General features: G+C 38.5%; 1 protein-coding gene across 2 annotated transcripts in view; it reads left to right on the top strand.

Annotated features, from left to right (window-relative positions):
• Positions 1 to 16219, top strand: part of LOC307006106 (uncharacterized protein) — a 35988-nt gene extending 19769 nt beyond the window's left edge. For both annotated transcript variants that reach the window (XM_079626744.1, XM_079626745.1), the window contains exon 3: positions 13325 to 16219. In XM_079626744.1, coding sequence (XP_079482870.1) covers positions 13325 to 15366 — 2042 coding nt within the window. In that variant the 3' untranslated portion in view covers positions 15367 to 16219. The remainder of the gene's footprint in view (positions 1 to 13324) is intronic.
• Positions 16220 to 21927: the final 5708 nt, after the last annotated feature.

Below are 21927 nucleotides of genomic sequence, written 5' to 3'. Positions count from 1 at the left end.
TTTTCCTCTTTTTTTTAAAAAGGATTTCCTTGAGAAGACGATGATATAACGGGGGTAGTAATAGGAGACACACAACATAAGATATGTGCATATGCGGATGACATACTCGTGACACTTACCAATCCTAATTCAAGTTTGCCTAAATTACTATCTCTTCTTAAAGAATTTGGCTCATATTCCGGCTATAAACTAAACCTGCATAAAACTCAAACGCTTACTTTCAATTACGAACCACAAGAAAATATTTATAAAATCTGTCAATTTAAATGGAAAGGTAATACAATTAAATATTTAGGGGTACAAATACCTAAAGAGATCTCGACCATTTATGACCACAATTACATTCCTATAACAGCTGATATTAAAGCAGACTTAAACCGTTGGTCACTATAACCAATGAGTATGTACAATAGAATAGACACTATTAAGATGAATATACTTCCCAGGCTGCTTTTCCTTTTTCAATCATTACTAGGGGTGCAACGGATCATCATTGATCCGTGATCCGTTCGGATCAATATCTTCGGTTCGGCACACAAGTGATCCGCGGATTGATTTGTGAAAAAAAAAAAGTTGCGCGCATGTTCAGTCCACACACAAGCGCGGTCATGGCGAGCGGAGGAACGGAGGAGCTTGAATGCCCCGCGTCATTTAAATCCCCTTTATGGCAGCATTTTGGCTTCCCTGTCAAATATAATGATGAAGGAAAGAGGTTAGTGGATAAAACCGTGACGGTGTGTAGGAGCTGTGGCAAAAGAAAGCCATATGACAGTGGAAACACATCAAGCATGGCCACGCATTTGAAGCGACATCACGCCGGTGTTTCACTGACGGGAGTGAAAACGAAGGCTGCACAACAACCGCTTATCACCGCGGCATTAAAGCAGCCCCTTGTTGCACAATCAGACCGGGCTAAAGCCATCACAAACGCTATCGGTGTGTTTATAGCTGCAGATATGAGGCCATATTCGGTTGTGTAAAACGAGGGCTTTAAACACATGCTGAAAGTGCTTGAGCCGCGTTACAACATCCCGTCGCGCACCCACTATTATGCCTTGCCTTGTGCACTTTAAGTTGATTTTATATATTTTAATTTAATAATTCAAGTGTTAATAAACAAAAAGACAAAACTTATGTTTATTTGTCTTGTCTTTTTTTTTTTTTTTTTTTTGCTGATCCGAAAAATGATCCGATCCGTGACTCTGATCCGAGAAACGATCCGAACCGTGAGTTTTTCGATCCGTTGCACCCCTAATCATTACCCGTCGAAGTGCCCCTCAAGCAATTCAGTGATTGGAATAGAGCCATCTCATCTTTTATTTGGGGAAAACAAAAACCTAGGATTCGATTTCAAACATTACAACTCCCCAAGGACAAGGGTGGTATGGCTCTACCATGCTTGGAAGATTATTACAGAGCAGCGCAGTTACGCTCTCTGGTCTGTTGGTGTGACCCCGTGTGTGATGCAAAATGGAAGGACCTAGAGAAAAATCAAATAAGCATACCTCTTCAATCTATACTGGGTGAAAAAACTCTCCTGAAAAAACTTCTGAAAAAATTAAATAACTGGATGGCAGTACCTCTTAAAATCTGGCATAAACTACTTAAAGATAAGGAATTTGAAAGAAATGCACGAATATTACGTTGGGTTAAATATGATACAGAATTCGCACCAGCTGGACTGGATGGTAGATTCAAACACTGGACCAATTCAGGGATCACTTCATACTGTATAATATCCTCCACTGACGGTTTGCATACTTTCAAAAAACTTATAGATATATACAATTTAGGGAAAGAAGACTTTTTCAGATACCTTCAACTGAGACACCACTTTGATAAGCATATTAAAACTACCGAAGAGAAGGGAAGGGACCTAATTAAAATATTTGTTGATGCATATAAGGGTAATACTAACAGAAAACTGATTTCCAAGTTATATTCATACCTACAGTTAGACAGGGGACTTTCAACAATGTATGTAAAAAAGAGGTGGGAGAAAGAAGCTAATATAGAGATAAGCGAAGATGACTGGTTGAATATATGTAGGACACAATCTACCACTTCCAGCTCAGGTCTGTGGAGGGAATTCACCTGGAAAAACACTTTGTGACTGTTGTGGCAAAAATTCATCGAACAAACATCACTGCGTAAGAGACACTCAGAGTCAAATTATAAAATAGAAGTATTTATTCTTGCAAGAATAGGAGCAGTCTAATACACAGTTGTTACCCTGTGCAGAAGAGTGACACACCCCCAGACAGACTGAACCAGCTTTTATCTCCGTTCCAAGGCCGTCTTCTGCCAGAGCCATCCTACCAGTAGTTTTCCATAGACTAAGCCCTCCTTCACTAAATGGCCTTCTGACATCTAGGTCAGAGGTCCCTGTTCGTCTGTTCTCTGGAGTGTCTCTCCCTTCTGCCTTCCCAGGTACATAAACAGAATCTTCTCACACTAACAAGTGAGAGTCACACATGTGACATTCTTTGAATCATCTATATTTTACTAAAGATCAATGAATATCATAAAACCGCCACTACACTCCTCACTTTTTATCATTATTAATCAAACATAATAATAATAATAACAATAATAATAAATGCAAGTTCAAGTCATTACATCACACATCATAAAAATCAGTCTCCTTAGATACTGATTATCTAAGGATTATCTAAGGTTATCGTCAGATAGTAAAGTACGTAGTTTCTTTTGTCTACTGTGCTCCCGTGGCCTTCGATGCTCTGGCGTAACCTGTTGAAAACAATCCAGACAGCAATTTTGTTAGGCAGAAGAATGGCTTCTTTCAGGGCTTTTACCCAATTACCCCTAGTGTTCTTCCCAACATTTATTCTAATAAAACACAAAGCATCCCCCTTTTGATGGTCGACACAACTCGATCATCAATTTAACATAACATTTAACATAGTGTTTTCGATAAAGTTTACCCTCAACACTAACCCAACCATTGTCCTTCAGACAAATTTTCTCCAGACATCTTTCTCTGCCTCTGAAACAAAAATATTACATTCTTCACTTAAAGCCACAATTTCATTTCCTTATCGAAGTATTTGAAGGGCAACGGCCCTCAGTCTCACTGCGTATCCTGCTTTTTCCAGGTCTGTTGTTTTGTCTCGCAACCATTTTTAAAAGTTGTCAGGTCGTGCTGTACAGACTTGGTCAATGTCAGTCAAAAAAAAAAAACATAATTTGATATTGACTTAGCCAATGTCTCACTTTGTTGTTGCCGTCAAATCTATAACCCACGATAGACGACGATATACTGTACAACTCCACAATTCCAATTTACATAAATACCTAAACTTATCCAAAAGTAATTCAAATCCACATCATAAATGACAAAAGTAATTACTACCAGACGGAGCGTGATGACCAACCAACTTAAAGCTCGTCCCATGTTCTCTATCATCTCGTCCCATCAGATTCACTCAGCATTTGCCTTCATTTACAATTTGTCACTTGCCTTAACTCATCTGTAATGATAAACCATTCTCCAGAGGTTAAACACACAATATACTCACTATTCAGGCGGAATAGCTGCCCTAAACTAACACCTACAAGACATAAAGTGCTGTCACCATCCCACACACAATTATGCTAGATACACATAGGTCAACTGCTCATTTACAATGTTCGTTTTTTTTTATTTTTTATATTAACTCTAAAAGTATAATATTTAAAGTTTAAATTAGATTTAAACTTCACATTCTCCTGTAGCTTTCATATAATTTTACATCTTTGAAATTTGGCCTCTAACCCCGTTTCAAATGTTCTATCTGTTCATTATTCATTTTTCTTTAGAAAAGTCAGCTGGGTTGTTTTGGTTTATTATCATTATTTTGTTTAAGCTTGCCTTACCAGGCCTGATAACAGAAAGACAGACAGAGTACCAAATCCCTTCCTCCACTCAGCAGTCTCTCTTTCACACAAATAATCTTTTTTAACAGCCTCCTAAGACTGAAACTTAATTAATCATAGTCTAGAACCCTTAATAGTTCACAAATGTTAATATACATGTTTAACTCAAATTAGAACCATTACAACAATCTAAAATACATTATGCTATGAGTATTTCTAATGTTATCTTTAGTTTGAATACTTGTATAAATTCTCAATTCACCTAACTTTTGTTATCCAAACTCTACTAAAAAACTGTCTTAATCTTTAGCGACCACCATTTCTAATGATCTTCAGGAGTTAAAACCATCCTATAGACATATTAGTTCAAAATCAACACTTCTATAATTTTCCTTGCTCAATAAGGCAACCATCATCATGTTCCTGATATAGATTAATAAGTTATGTTACTGTCTCCTCAACAAATAATGACAATCAACTCATGGTCTCAGCTGACTCTTGAAAGCACATTTCACATTAGCTCTTTATCTATAATTTCCATCAGACTTGTCACAATTGAAAACAAGCCATACAGTGAATTGCGGGGTTTTCTCTCTGATGAGTGATATAGAGGAGCTCACATTTCCTCGGTCAGAGACAGGCCGTGACTCCTCACAGCGAATCCCACCTCCCAATGCTATGCTGACCCCAGTGGCCCCCCAGTAATCAGCGCTCAACTCTCATACCTTCTCACATATAACACCTCCATCCGGAGATGCACAGTGTCCGGGACCCCCTGCGTTAAATAGTCCCCTGGCCAGGAAGATCTATTCGTCTTTGAGTAGCCACGTACACACTTGGACCCGCTCGCATCACACAATCAGTTTCCTTCAACAGAACTCAGCTGCTTTCTGGAGCTTAGGAAAGGCACATTTAAGAGTCAGCTCCATCTGGACTGCATGCCTAATAAATGTTAAGGGAGACAGGTTAATAACAACAGTATTTAATCACTCAAATCTGTTAGACCTGTCTGAATCAACGAGATCTCAGTGAACATTATTCACATCCATCTATTCAGTGTACATCTATAGCATGGTCATAGGTCCTGTGTCATGGTGAAGGCTAAGATCAGACAAATACGTTACTGGTCCTAAAATAACAAGTACAAAAATGTCACTTCTGTCATTCAGGTCTACATTATTATTTTAAAGACTTCAGTTTTACATCTCATTATGCTATAATTTTCAACTGAAACTTTACTATAAATAGCTTATCGTCATGACAGGCTAAGATAACAGCCTTCTGACATTGAATGAGAGACAGACTCTGAGGCCTTCAGGACTTGGTACACTTTTTGTCATACTAAACATTCTCACCTTTATCTACTTTATCTTTTAATTCTAGCCTTTGCCAGAATTTTACATACGTTTTCAATATAAAAATTATTTTATAGTTGTCTTTTACCTCGTACAGGGAATTTAAACATTACAAATTCCACTCATATTGAGACTGTCATACAGTTTCAGTCAAGTCCCAATCTTATCTTTTGAAACCAAAACATCAGCTTCTAGCTTCATGGTCAATTTCCAAGCTGTTTGTTTAATCAGATCCATTTCTACAAAATTGTTTTTTACATTTAGCAACCCAGTGCTACTTCTACTTATTTGATCTTAAATACAAATAAATATTCTAGTTCTCAATAACGTTTCATTAAAAGACAATCATCTTTTTAGTTATCTTTACTTTTACAAATATTTTTCTTATCCGTAATTTTACATTTACTGGTATCTTTACTTTTTTCCTTTTAAAAGAATTTCCTTACGACTTAAATCTTTCAACTTTCTTTTCTCTTTCAATCTACTTACGACTTCCATCTATCAACTTTCTTTTCAACTTTCTTTTCATTTACTTGCACTTTTCACTTTCCTTAGCACTGCATTCACATTCTTAGTTCTTTCTCAGACGAAAACTTTAATATCGTCTTCAAATCCTGTTCTACTTTCAAACCCACATTAATACACGTCACTTTCACATTCCATCAACTTTCTTTTACACCTTTCTGAGTGGTCATTTTCAGTTACTGCTAAACGCAGCTGACCAAAATTAAAACATTCTCTGTCCCCTTCTAACAGCTCCAACTTACTGCACACACTTGAAGCAGTGTGTTCCAATCAGTTTGTAAACAGAGCTGATAAGCAGTTCTCTCTATTCTTCTAACAGTCCACCAGTGGCGGATTCTATCACACTAGCCAAATCATTATTTTATCATTATTTTTGGCAGAACATTAATTTTTCTGCACGGAAATGCATAAATTGTTTTCTAAGCAGGCTTCAAAAAGTTTCTGTTTAACTTTAACACTTGTCCAGGGAAAATTATCCCCGACCCATAATCTCCTTTATAAAACAGACTGTCTTTTTTTTTTTTTTTTTTTCTCTCAATGACTTAATATCAACAAAATATCCGACATTTTACATTCTTGAATTCCAAAATATGTCTTTACATTTCTCTAATTCGTTATTATCATCAACAACACTGATTACAATAGAAAGTACACATCTAATATCCGGAAGCCGGCTGAATAAGCACGCGCTGTTGCTGTACTCCCAGCATAGCTGGAGTCTTTAGGTTCAAAAGACAATGGTCAAACCAAAAATAAACATAATTTCAATCATTATTTTACCACTAAAATATAGAATTGTTCCCCATTTTGCTTAATGAAACATTCATTATCTTTATATCATGTTAATCCCTGTTAATCATACTCAATACCTTATCATTATTATTTTTAATCTGAACCTCACTTTTCATACCATTTCTTAATCTGATTTAACAGCCGTTCATATATAGTTCCATACATTTTATCAGAAATGTTATTTTCATAACATACATTTTCTACAGTTGTTTTCTTCTCAAAATGGTTAGTCTGCCGATTCAACAACTATTATCATTACTATCTCAGTCCCACTTATCTCTACTGTTTTTACAGAAACCAAAATATCATATTACTCAAATCTCAATCCTTCACAAAGACAGCCTTATTGCTGCTTGCTACTTCAACTTTTGTTACAAACAAAATCTTCTCACATCTAATGTCATGCATCCATCTAATGGATGAAAAATAAAAACCCTTTTATCAGTTATATTCAATCTTACTATATGGCAATACATCAAGCCAACAACTCATTGTCTTTTCACACTTTTACACACGTTGAACGCAGACACAACAACCTTTCTGTTTCTCACTGCTCTGTTCAACTGATTCCCGCACCATCTTTAATCTTGTGGTGCTCAATAACATCATACATTTTCACACTTGACATTGTCTTTTCCCATTTTTACATACATTTCTGCCCTTAATTTTATCTCATTTGACAAAACACCGGTGTACCAAATTTTGCAAGCTTGCTTTTGAGACTTCCCCATATTAGCCGCTTCTCTGTTCTCTGTGGATTTCTCTTTTACGCGCGTTCTCTTTATTTGTCAAGCGTCCCCGACAAACCCGATCTTTCTTTTAACCCAAATCGGACGGGTTACACTATTAGTGTCACTATTAGTGTCCTCCTAATTACGGTTTACCAACAAATCTGTTACGATTGTCTTGGTTTCCCCTAATTAGCTTCAGCACCCAAAAATAGTTCGCTCCGTGGTGGAACAATTCATTTCCAGGTACCTATCTGTATGAAATGTCTTGGTCTGTCACAGTTCTCAATTAATTCCACATTATTTATCTGCTTGAAATATCTTGTTCTGTCACAGACCTCAATTAATTTTAGATTATTTTCCTCGTATCTGTTTGAAATATCTTGATCTGTACGTAGATCTCAATTAATTTCAGATTACGTACCACAGAAAACAGTTCTCAGCCAATATGGTTCAATTTCACTCTTCCCCCAATTAAACTGAATTTAATTATACATTACCCAGAGATGTGTTGTTCTGAGCCACCTCGAGTTCTTTTTGATTCCAGTGTCCGATCCTCCCGGGCTCTGACATCGGCCGGCCTCTCTCTCTTAAGTTTACGAGGTAGAGCTGGAACTTACTCAGTCCAGGTGGCCAAACACCGTCCGATCTCAGGTCCAGGAGGCATCGTCCAAGGAATCCCACTATTCTGACACCAAATTGTTGTGGCAAAAATTCATCGAACAAACATCACTGCGTAAGAGACACTCAGAGTCAAATTATAAAATAGAAGTATTTATTCTTGCAAGAATAGGAGCAGTCTAATACACAGTTGTTACCCTGTGCAGAAGAGTGACACACCCCCAGACAGACTGAACCAGCTTTTATCTCCGTTCCAAGGCCGTCTTCTGCCAGAGCCATCCTACCAGTAGTTTTCCATAGACTAAGCCCTCCTTCACCAAATGGCCTTCTGACATCTAGGTCAGAGGTCCCTGTTCGTCTGTTCTCTGGAGTGTCTCTCCCTTCTGCCTTCCCAGGTACATAAACAGAATCTTCTCACACTAACAAGTGAGAGTCACACATGTGACATTCTTTGAATCATCTATATTTTACTAAAGATCAATGAATATCATAAAACCGCCACTACATGACTTTTTTATATTAGGAGTTATAAAGAATCTTAGAGTAACAATTCTGAACATGGTCAGTGTTGGAGAATGTGCGGTAATATGTCTGCTGGTCACTTTCATATCTTTTGGGAATGCCCTATTATTTCTTTGTATTGGACAGAGGTGGTGAAGGCAATAAAGTCAATAGTCGGCTCAGGACTCGAGTCTAATTTCAGTGTTATATATTTAGGAAACCTACCTACAGGGCTGAGAAAGGTAGATAGATATTTACTACAAATACTTTTAGCGGGTAGCAAGAAAGCAATAACTAGGAAATGGCTGAGTAAAGATTCCCCGACAATTGCTGAATGGATAGAAATAGTTAGGGAAATTTATGTTATGGAACATTTGACTTTTTCTTTAAGACATGCCCGAAAGAAATGTGAAACATATTGGGAAAAATGGATATCTTATCTGAATACAAATTGAGAGGTATAAGCCTTTATTTATTTATTTATTGTTTTCCCTTTCTCTTTTCTCCTTTCTTGTTTCATATGATGTTGAGCTCTTATTGTTTCATATGATGTTGAGCAATTCTTGTTTCATATGATATTAAGCAATTCTTGTTTCATAGGATGTTGAGCATTTCTGTTAATCACGATGATTTTGCCTGATGTCCCTTGGTCTGTCTGTCTGTCTTTTATTTAAATTTTTTCTTGTCAAAAATAAATAAATAAAAAGTATATATAAAAAAAGGATTTCCTTATGACTTAAATCTTTCAACTTTCTTTTTTTGTCTTTCAATCTTCTTACGACTTCCATCTATCAACTTTATTTTCTCTTTCAATCTACTTACGACTTCCATCTATCAACTTTCTTTTCTCTTTCATTTACTTGCACTTTTCACTTTCCTTAGCACTGCATTCACATTCTTAGTTCTTTCTCAGACGAAAACTTTAATATCGTCTTCAAATCCTGTTCTACTTTCAAACCCACATTAATACACGTCACTTTCACATTCCATCAACTTTCTTTTACACCTTTCTGAGTGGGCATTTACAGTTACTGCTAAATGACCCCGCTGACCACAATTAAAACATTCTCTGTCCCCTTGCCTATAGTTCGATCTCTCTGTCCCCTTGCTTATAGTTCGATCACCGTGAGCTTTCTAACAGCTTCAACTTACTGCACACACTTGAAGCGGTGTGTCCCAATCAGGAATGTAAACAGAGCTGATAAGCAGTTCTCTGTATTCTTTTACAGTCCACCAGTGGCGGATTCAATCAATAGCCATATCATAATCTTCGTCATTATTATTGGTAGAACATTCATTTTCATAAACTGCACGGAAATGCATGAATTGTTTCTAAGTTGTTTTCACAAAGTTTCTGTTTAACTTTAACACTTGTCCAGGGAAATTATCCCCGACCCATAATTTCCTTTATAAAACAGACAATGTATTTTTCAAAATTAGGTTTTGGTTCAAAAGACAATGGTTGTCAAACTAAAAATAAACATAATTTCACTCTTTATTTTACCACTAAAATATAGAATTGTTCCCCATTTTGCTTAAAGGACAAGTTCGGTATTTTACACTTAAAGCCCTGTTTACAGATCGTATCTGATGAAATAGAACGGTTAAGATTAAATTTCGAGAATTTTAGTTTTATTTCGCTTCCCCCCTTTCATACCATTTCTTAGTCTGACTTAACAGGCGTTCATAAATAGTTCCATACATTTTATCAGAAATGTTATTTTCATAACATAAATTTTCTACAGTTTTCTTCTCAAAATGGTTAGTCTGCAGATTCAACAAGTATTATCGTTACTGTCTCAGTCCCACTTATCTCTACTGTTTTTACAGAAACCAAAAATATCATATTACTCGCATCTCAATCCCTCACAAAGACAGCCTTATTGCTGCTTGCTACTTCAACTCTTGTTACAAAAAAATCTTCTGACATCTAATGTCTTGAAAAATAAAAACCCTTTTATCAGTTATATTCAATCTTACTATATGGAAAAACATTCTACATCGACTCCGTTATCTTTTATCTGCTTCAAGCCAACAACTCATTGTCTTTTCACATTTTTACACACGTTGAACGCAGACACAACAACTTTTGTTTCTCACTGCTCTGTTCAACTGATTCCCGCACCATCTTTAATCTTGTGGCGCTCAATATCATACATTTCTGCCCCTAATTTTGATCTCATTTGACAAAACTGGTGTAACAAATTTCGCAAGCTTGCTTTTGAGACATCCCCATACTGGCTGCTTCTCTGTTCTCTGTGGATTTCTCTTCAACGCGCGTTTTCCTGATCTGTTAGGCGTCCCACACAGACCCGATTTTTCTTTTAACCCAAATCGGTCGGGTTGCACTATCAGTGCCCTCCTAATTACGGTTTACCAAAAAATCTGTTACGATTGTCTTGGTTCCCCCTAATTAGCCTCAGCACCCAAAAATAATTTGCTCCGTGGTGGAACAATTAGTTTTCAGGTTACCTATCTGTATGACATTTATTGATCTGTCACAGACCTCAATTAATCTCAGATTATTTTCCCTCATATCTGTTTGAAATTTCTTGATCTATAAATAGATCTCAATTAATCTCAGATTACGTACCACAGAAAAAGCCCTCAGTCAATATGGTTCAATTTCACTCTTTCCCCCAATTAAACTGAATTTAATTACCTTACCCAGAGATGCTGTTTCATGCCACTTGCGGGTTCTTTAGATCCCAGTGGTCGACTCTCCCGGCTCTGACATCGGCCGGCCTCTCTCTCTCAAGTTTACGAGGTAGAGCTGGAACTTACTCGGTCCAGGTGGCCAAACACCGTCCGATCTCAGATCCAGGAGGCACGTCCAGGGAATCCCACTATTCTGACACCAAATTGTTGTGGCAAAAATGAATCAAACAAACATCACTGCGTAAGAGACACTCTCTAATGAGTCAAATTATAAATAGAGAAGTATTTATTCTTGCAAGAATAGGAGCAGTCTAATACACAGTTGTTACCCTGTGCAGAAGAGTGACACACCCCCAGACAGACTGAATCAGCTTTAATCTCAGTTTCAAGGCCTTCTTCCTGCCAGAGCCTTCCTCCCAGTAGTATTCCATTCAGTAGTTTTCCATCCAGTAGTTTTCCATAGACAAGGAAGCCATAACACTAGTTTAGATTCATCACTAGTTGGCCCACTAAGCACCCCCTGCACCAAATGGCCTTCTGACATCTAGGTCAGAGGTCCTTGTTCGTCTGTTCTCTGGAGTGTCTCCCCCTTCTGCCTCCCCAGGTACATAAACAGAATCTTCTCTCACTACAAGTGAGAGACACACATGTGACATTCTTTGAATCATCTATATTTTACTAAAGATCAATGAATATCATAAAATTGCCACCACACATGAAAATATAGATTAAATCACCGTCTTTAGATGCATGTCTGTCACATTTCAAATGATAACTTTCCATATTTCAAAACCACTTGATATATATAGCCTATAATAGCAAAAATGGTACTCACCAAGGAAAAAGTAAGTGAAAGAGAAAAATAAAATAGTTTTCTTTTGGTTTGGCCTTAATCTAGATGGTTTCAGTCTTCTTTTAATGTGGGTTTTTAACTTTTCCCTCTTTGTGACTTCTAAGGATAATTTTCACTAAAATCTATTTTTAGATTATTTCGATTGTCTTTCAGGAGTTATGAACACGATGCACTGTCTAGCGACAATCTGCCTCTTTTTCTCATTAGTCACACTCTCTGCTGCTCTCGTTTTGGTTTCTTCGCGCTGTAAAAACGAACTCACTTCCAGGAGGCGGGACTAACCTCATCCAATCAAATCTGTCTTTGGCCAATTTCTTTTTCTAGATTTACTCTGGTAATATAATATAAAACTTAATTACTTATCTGTGTTCTTTTGTTATTAATACTAAACAGATATTAATAGTCAAGTCAAGAATATTTGTATAGCGCTTTTCACAATACAGATTGTATCAAAGCAGCTTCACAGTATTAATTAAAATAATAATAAAACGTCCATGTTTGGTAATGCTAATCAATAGTATTATTCATTGATTAATTCAATTGAATATTCCCAATAATAAAAATAAAATAATTATAATTACTTTTAATTTAGTCAGTGACCTGGGTTACATACAGTTTGTGTAAAATGGACTGAGATTATTTTATTGTCTTCCCATCATGCGTCAGAAAGAGCCCAGATGATGTCACTTCCTGAGTGTCACAGTTTTAAGAAATGCTCTGTTTTTGAAAAGAGGAAAATCATGTCAGGAGTAACCGTGTTGAGTGAAACATGTAGGACTAACATGTTCATTTAAAACTAGTTAAAGACACTGCAATGTTCGTGAAATGACGTCACATTCTGTGGCAGCTTTTTCACAAACATAAATTGAACGTATAATAATAATAATAAAAATAAACAATGCCACTTGAATGCTAAATGCTTGTTATTTCTCACAGGGTTGTTCACTTGAGCTTGTGTTTCTGGTGTCCCACTTTCACATGCGCATGAATGGAAGTCTATGAAGGAAAAGTCTGGTGTTAACGGCCATTAATAATTAAAACGTTTTTAGTAAAATAAATATCAATCTCAAAGTTGCTGTCAAAACATGGCAGTATTGTATATTTGAATGTTAATATGTTAGATAATTGTGTAATTTACCAAATATATTTAATAGTTCTTGCTAAAGAAACATGGGATCTGTGCCTATAATGTTTTAAAAATAATAATTGGAAGATAAATTTCCCTCATTCATGGAAAGTTTCAAGGACATATAATCAAATTATAAAAAGGCATGAAATTATCATAATTTATTATAACAGCTGTCTACTTTCTACCATTGCATCAGGGCTCACTTTCATGTCCTTTCACTTTATATTTCTCTCTTTGGAGATAATTATTTTGATGTACTAAAAATTTATTTTTTCTTTGATTTTAGACCTGATGGAAGTGGAGGAGAGTGAAGAGCTGAGAGAAGTGAAGGAGAAGAGTGAAGAACTGAGTGAAGTGGAGGAGGAGAGTGAAGAACTGAGAGAAGTGAAGGAGAGTGAAGAACTGAGAGAAGTGGAGGAGAGTGAAGAACTGAGAGAAGTGAAGGAGAGTGAAGAACTGAGAGAAGTGGAGGAGGAGAGTGAAGAACTGAGAGAAGTGAAGGAGGAGAGTGAAGAACTGAGAGGAGTGGAGGAGGAGAGTGAAGAACTGAGAGAAGTGAAGGAGGAGAGTGAAGAACTGAGAGAAGTGGAGGAGAGTGAAGAACTGAGAGAAGTGAAGGAGGAGAGTGAAGAACTGAGAGAAGTGAAGAAGGAGAGTGAAGAACTGAGAGAAGTGGAGGAGGAACATCATGTCCAACCTGGAGAAAAACCTTTGAGTCGCTCAAAGACTAAACAGACTAAAAATAAATGTTTAAAGAAAAGAGCCAAGAAATCTTTCACCTGCACTCAGTGTGGGAACAGTTTCACAACCAAACGATGTCTTGATGTTCACATGAGGATCCACACCGGAGAAAAGCCGTTCACATGTGATCAATGCGGGAAGAGTTTCAGTCAATCATCAAACCTTAATCTTCACATGAGGATCCACACCGGAGAGAAGCCGTTCTCATGTGATCAGTGCGGGAAGAGTTTCAGTCAATCATCACACCTTAATCTTCACATGAGGATCCACACCGGAGAGAAGCCGTTCTCATGTGATCAGTGCGGGAAGAGTTTCAGTCAATCATCATCCCTTAATCTTCACATGAGGATCCACACCGGAGAGAAGCCGTTCTCATGTGATCAATGCGGCAAAACATTTCTCTGTGCATCAGTCCTGAAGACACACCTGACAATTCATATGAAGGAGAAGCCGCATTCATGTTCTGTGTGTGGAAAGAGTTTTTCACGGCTGCCATATTTACATAGACATGAGAAAACTCACACTGGTGTGAGAGAGTACATGTGCTTTGAGTGTGAGAAGACTTTTACTACAGCGGACAATTTAAAACTGCACCAGAGAATTCACACTGGAGAAAAACCTTACAAGTGTTCACACTGTGACGAGAGATTCAGTCGATCATCACATCTGAGATCACATGAGATGATCCACACTGGAGAGAAACCTTACAAGTGTTCACACTGTGACAAGAGATTCAGTCAATCATCATATCTGAAATCACATGAGATGATCCACACTGGAGAGAAACCTTACAAGTGTTCACACTGTGACGAGAGATTCAGTCGATCATCATATCTGAAATCACATGAGATGATCCACACTGGAGAGAAACCTTACAAGTGTTCACACTGTGACAAGAGATTCAGTCAATCATCATATCTGAAATCACATGAGATGATCCACACTGGAGAGAAACCTTACAAGTGTTCACACTGTGACAAGAGATTCCGTCAATCATCATCTCTGAAATTACATGAGATGAACCACACTGGAGAAAAACCTTACAAGTGTTCACACTGTGACAAGAGATTCCGTCAATCATCATCTCTGAAATTACATGAGATGAACCACACTGGAGAAAAACCGTACAAGTGTTCACACTGTGACGAGAGATTCAGTCGATCATCATATCTGAAATCACATGAGATGATCCACACTGGAGAGAAACCTTACAAGTGTTCACACTGTGACAAGAGATTCAGTCAATCATCATATCTGAAATCACATGAGATGATCCACACTGGAGAGAAACCTTACAAGTGTTCACACTGTGACGAGAGATTCAGTCACTCATCATCTCTGAAAACACATGAGAGGATCCACACTGGAGAGAAACCTTACAAGTGTTCACACTGTGACAAGAGATTCAGTCAATCAGCAAATCTGAAAACACATGAGATGATCCACACTGGAGAGAAGCCGCACACGTGTGATCAGTGCGGGAAGAGTTTCTCTATTAAAAGGAACCTGAAGCGACACATGAAGATCCATACAGTGGAGAAACCACATAAGAACTACAACCTGGTTAAGAACTACAGGAAACTATGATCTCTGTAATTGCAAACAAAGGTTTTTCTGATGCATCAAATACTTGTGTCATGCAATAAAATGCAAATTAATTATTTAAAAATAATACAATGTGATTTTCTGGATTTTTGTTTTAGATTCCGTCTCTCACGGTTGAAGTGTACCTATGATAAAAATTACAGACCTTGTTGTGGAAATGATCAATATTCAAAAACCTGGATGAAGGAGACAAAGTCGATTCTCAAAAGATTAAACAAAGTATTTTATTTCATGCATGAAATAAGACGTTCCCACACAGACAGCGTCTGATATGAGAAGGCCCATGGCTTTCTCACGCAGAGAGCATCTGACATGAGAAGGCGAAGGCTAGTCCCTTTCGCCAATGTTATATACCCTAACACATCCTGTGTAAAAAACCTTTTGTTACCTTAAACCCAGACTTCTTAGCTCATGGTCTCATGTGCTCATGATCTCATGTCCAACACTATTTCTATCAGACAGAACAACTTGTCATGTCAGCAAAAAGTTTCCTGCTACAGATCTCGTGTGCTGATCGAAACTGAGCACACACATATTGTCAGCCTTCACATGACTCAGAGAACATTTCGTTCCTGAAAGTTTGTCCTAACTTTATACTTCTAAAAGCTTGGTTTTATATCTTTAATAATGTGCTTTTTGCTTATATGATTATATTCCTTTAAATGCTCATGAGTAAAAATGAATCTTCAACGTTAATAAAAGTTGTACCCATACAAAAGCAAAAGAACTCATTAAAAAGTAAAATTTCCATAACAACCTCTACATGCTATGTAAGTAGGAAAGCCTGCAAAATCCCCATTGTATTTGCTTGAATGTAAACCGGAGATTGTGATCAATAAACCGCAACTTTTTGATGTTATGACTGCATCTCCGTGCATGCTTTATGGACCTCTGTATCGGGAGAGACTCCTCCGCTAACCTCAAAGTGCTAAATACATTTTTAAAGAAGATAAGCCTCAACAATTATTGAAGAAAACTCGCACTAGAGATCGATCGACGAGATCGAAAGGACTGTACTATGAATTATCTTCTCAAGAAATCTTGGAAGCTGTGCTGTTCACAGCCGAAATGAATGGAGGCGATTTATGAATAAACAACGCATCAGCTGTGAGTACGAGAGTGTAAACAAGCAGCACAACTGATCAATGAATCTTAAGCCGAGTTTACACCGAAATTACCCAGAAATTGGTCCCAGGAACTTTTTTTGCCCCAGACCGGTTGCTTTCTGCGTTTACACCGCGGTCTAAAGTAACGGGAAGATTGTGTAAACTGCGCACGACTGCTCCTCCCAGTCGGCCACGGACAGTAATCAGTTTTGAGCGCCACATTTATAATAAGTATGGAGTAGATTCAAGCTGTGCTGCAGTTGTTTGTGATCTATTGGTTTACTAACGAGGTAATAAACAAAATGGCAGAAAAGAGACGAGCACTGATACTAAAGCGTGTTCAGAAAGCTCGTAATGCTAGATATAAAATATGTTATCAGCTATGGTGGACATTGACCGTGAGATGCCTGGGACGAACGCGCAGAAAATTTCCTCTTCCACTAATACGCTTAATAAAGCCTGAACCTCGTCGTCGGTCCAGCGGCCGTTTTTTTATGCAGACAGACACTCTTACTGCACGAATCCACGAACCGCAATAGATTTTAATGGCGGTTAAAATTAAATGCTGCGTGGAGTCATCCAATCAAAATACGGCGTGAACACAACCAATCAGCATGTTCAGCTCACAAGTCCCACCCCCGAAAGTTCCTGAACTTTGAAAAAGTAATACCTCGCCAGCAGGGACTTTCAGATGGGGAAATAAATATGCGGTGTAAACACACCGAGTACCAGCCCAAAGTTCCTAGTTCCTGGGGAAAGTTCCTGCGGTGGAAAGGGTCGGATTGAATGTTTGAGTAAATGCATGTAAACAAACAGACAAACAGAGGTTTGGATTGTGCGTTTAAATGCTAAAAGAGCTGCTAGTATTTGTGGCCTGTATTAAATGATGGATGAGGAGATTGAGACAGCCGCTGTAGTCGAAAAGCTTTTAAATTCACGTATTGCAACGCTTAGAGGCAAATTAGGAGTATGCACAAGGAAAATAAAGTTCCGCTTGCTGAAGGTGGAAACGTTGAAGAGGTAGATGATTGCATGTCAACGTTATTATTTTTTATTCACGACTTCAAATGTGTGCATAAAGCAGTGCAAGAGCTCTTAGCCGAAGAAGAAAAGGAAAATTATCATGTAGATTGGTTTGAACCTAGAAGTATAAATTTCGATGACTTTATTAAAGAAGTTGAAATATACACTCACCTAAAGGATTATTAGGAACACCTGTTCAATTTCTCATTAATGCGATTACCTAATCAACCAATCACATGGCAGTTGCTTCAATGCATTTAGGGGTGTGGTCCTGGTCAAGACAAACTCCTGAACTCCAAACTGAATGTCAGAATGGGAAAGATGGTGATTTAAGCAATTTTGAGCGTGGCATGGTTGTTGGTGCCAGACGGGTCGGTCTGAGTATTCTGAGTATCTGCTCAGTTACTGGGATTTTCACGCACAACCATTTCTAGGGATTACAAAGAATGGTGTGAAAAGGGAAAAACTCTCAGTATGCGGCAGTCCTGTGGGCGGAAATGCCTTGTTGATGCTAGAGGTCAGAAGAGAATGGGCCGACTGATTCTGGCTGATAGAAGAGCAACTTTGACTGAAATAACCACTCGTTACAACCGAGGTATGCAGCAAAGCATTTGTGAAGCCACAACACGCACAACCTTGAGGCGAATGGGCTACAACAGCAGAAGACCCCACCGGCTACCACTCATCTCCACTACAAATAGGAAAAAGAGGCTACAATTTGCACTAGCTCACCAAAATTGGGTAGTTGAAGACTGGAAAATGTTGATGAGTCTCGATTTCTGTTGAGACATTCAGATGGTAGAGTCAGAATTTGGCGTAAACAGAATGAGAACATGGATCCATCATACCTTGTTACCACTGTGCAGGCTGGTGGTGTAATGGTGTGGGGGATGTTTTCTTGGCACACTTTAGGCCCCTTAGTGCCAATTGGGCATCGTTTAAATGCCACGGCCTACCTGAGCATTGTTTCTGACCATGTCCATCCTTTTATGACCACCATATACCCATCCTCTGATGGCTACTTCCAGCAGGATAATGCACCATGTCACAAAGCTCGAATCATTTCAAATTGGTTTCTTGAACATGACAATGAGTTCACTGTACTAAAATGGCCCCCACAGTCACCAGATCTCAACCCAATAGAGCATCTTTGGGATGTGGTGGAACGGCAGCTTCGTGCTCTGGATGTGCATCCCACAAATCTCCATCAACTGCAAGATGCTATCCTATCAATATGGGCCAACATTTCTAAAGAATGCTTTCAGCACCTTGTTGAATCAATGCCACGTAGAATTAAGGCAGTTCTGAAGGCGATAGGGGGTCAAACACAGTATTAGTATGGTGTTCCCTAATAATCCTTTAGGTGAGTGTAGAAAAAAGAACAACCAAGTCAGCCAATAGCAGTGGAATCAAAAGACAGTATTTCAAACATTTCTAGTGTGTCTGTAAAGTCTACATCATCTAAGGCAGGGATGGGCAAGTCTGGTCCTGGAGGGCCACTGTCCTGCAGTTTAGCTTTAGCCCTGATTAAAACTCACCTGCCTGTATCTATCTAGTAATCCTAAAAACATTGATTGCCTTGTTCAGGTGTGTTTAATTAGGGTTGGAGCTAAACTCTGCAGGACAGTGGCCCTCCAGGACCGAAGTTGCCCATCCCTGATCTAAGGCCTCTTCTGCAGCTAAAATAGCTGCCGCTGAAAAGGCTACTTTAGAAGCATGTGCCAAAACTCTGCCTGATATACAAGCGTTGCAGATGGAAGAAGCCATTATAAAATCAAAGATTGAAAGAGCAGAGCTGCAAACACAAATGGCAGCAGCAGATGCAAAGATCAAAGTGCTGACAAATAATGCTGAGTCACAAGGTGATGTTATGAATGACTATTATGATGCAAACATGGAAGATAATGTTGAACCCACCTTTACTGATGCCTCTGCAATAGAATTCGCTCCTGTGACAACAATACCTAAAACTCCACTCCAGAGAGCAGTTTGTCACGTGTAAAGAAGCTCTCGAGTAGCAGCAGCCGCAAGTCCATCAAGTCCACAGTTGGAGGTCAGTAATGGCTCTGACAAAGGCTTAAGCTTAATGGTTCAAAGGCAAAAGGAAATGACTGATCTTATGATTATGCTGCAAAATCTTTCTCTGTTGCCTAAGAGAGAAGTACCTGTTTTTGATGGAGATCCACTGTCCTATCAGTCTTTCTTTCATGATTTTAAATATCTGATTGAAGACAAGACTAGCAGCAGTCAGGATAGACTCTACTTTCTTGAACAGTTCACTGCTGGCCAAGCCAGAGATCTTGTTCGTAGCTGTCTGCACATGGAAGCTTCCAGAGGATATACTGAAGCTCAGCAACTTTTAAAGTAACATTTCGGCAATTAAATGATTGCAAATGCTTACGTAGAAAAGGCATTGAATTGGACAGCCATAAAAGCTGATGATGGAAAATCTCTTCATGCCTAGGCTCTACACCTTAGGGAATGTTGCAATGTAATGCAAGATCTAGAATACAGGTGCTGGTCATATAATTAGAATATCATGAAAAAGTTTATTTAATTCAGTAATTCCATTCAAAAAGTGAAACTTGTATTATATTCATTCATTCATTACACACAGACGATGCTACATTTCAAATGTTTATTTATTTTAATTTTGATGATTTTAACTGACAACTAATGAAAATCCCAAATTCAGTATCTCAGAAAATTAGAATATTACTTAAGACCAATACAAAAAAAAAAGGATTTTTAGAAATGCTGGCCAACTGAAAAGTATGAGTATGTACAGCACTCAATACTTAGTTGGGGCCCCTTTTGCCTGAATTACTGCAGCAATGCGGCGTGGCATGGGGTAGATCGGTCTGTGGCACTGCTCAGGTGTTAGAAGAGGCCAGGTTGCTCTGATAGTGGCCTTCAGCGCTTCTGCATTGTTGGGTCTGGCGTATCGCATCTTCCTCTTCACAATACCCCATAGATTTTCTATAGGGTTAACCCTCTGGGGTCGGCAATCACGCCGGCGTGATCAGCTCGCTTTTTTTCTTATCAGTGCAAAAGAGATTCAAAATACTCTGTTGGTTTTGATCTTACATTTAAGTGTTTTACATCATTCGATCCAGTTAAGTTTCTATTTTTTTGTGTATACTCACAATAAAAACAAAGTGTTGTGTCTTTCGCCAAATAAAGAAAAATAAACATGATGCGAGTTCTGCCTTCTCTCTATCAGGGAAGTCCATTCTGAAACGCGTCCGAAAATGAACTAACTTAGCGAATACTTGTCACTCAGGAACGAGAGATTTGTCTTTATGAAGCTAGAATTCTCTTCTTTTAAATAAAGTAATTTTTATAAAAAAACACATTCTTAGTTTATGTAATCCGTTTGAAACCAAGGAGAGGCACAGTTTTTCGTTCTCCCTTCATTATTTTTAATGAGCTGAGGCCGCCACGCCCACCGGCGCTATTCACATGGTAATAGTTTAGGTGATCTATATTCACATGGTAATAGTTTAGGTGATCTATATTCACATGGTAATAGTTTAGGTGATCTATATTCACATGGTAATAGTTTAGGTGATCTATATTCACATGGTAATAGTTTAGGTGATCTATATTCACATGGTAATAGTTTAGGTGATCTATATTCACATGGTAATAGTTTAGGTGATCTACGCATCGCACACGCCCTCCGATCAATGGCATGAAAACGCAGTTTCTTCGTCAGATTCACGGATGGTTCATCGCGTTTTGAGGATGGCACGCTTCTCCGGTAAAGTCCTCGAGGTGGGATCCTGAAGTTAAACCAGTGAGGCTTCCAAAGCGGAGAGTTCCGGTGGCACTAATGAAACATCTAAAAGATGAACTGGGAAGCCTGGTAGAGAGAGGCATCATAGCTCAGGTGGAAAAGAGCACGGATTGGATTAGCAGCATGGTGGTGGTGAAAAAAACAAGTGGAAAATTAAGAATTTGTATTGACCCTAGACCACTAAACAGAGCACTTAAGCGTCAACACTTCCCTCTGCCTACCATAGACGACGTTCTCCCGGATCTGACTAAGGCGAGAGTTTTTACAGTGTGTGATGTAAAGGACGGATTCTGGCATGTAAGGCTTTCAGAAGAGTCAAGTTTTCTTACTACTTTCGCTACTCCGTTTGGCAGGTATAGATGGATCAGAATGCCCATGGGGATCAGCCAGGCTCCAGAAGTTTTCCGCACAGGTTGACTCAGGCGTTGGAGGGGCTCCCAGGAATCCGGATAATAGCGGATGACATCCTCATCTGTGGGGAAGGTGATAATGATGAGACAGCGGAGAAAGATCATAACGAAAAACTAAGACAACTACTGGAGCGATGTAGAGACAGAAACATGAAACTGAACTTCAACAAACTCAAGCTGAAACAGAAAGAGGTGCCATACATCG

The sequence above is a fragment of the Phoxinus phoxinus genome (genome assembly GCF_949152265.1).
Source record: "Phoxinus phoxinus genome assembly, chromosome: 1".
NCBI classification, from domain to species: domain Eukaryota; kingdom Metazoa; phylum Chordata; class Actinopteri; order Cypriniformes; family Leuciscidae; genus Phoxinus; species Phoxinus phoxinus.
The sequence above is the reverse complement of the archived record's forward strand: the minus strand, read 5'-3'. Positions and strand labels throughout refer to the sequence as shown.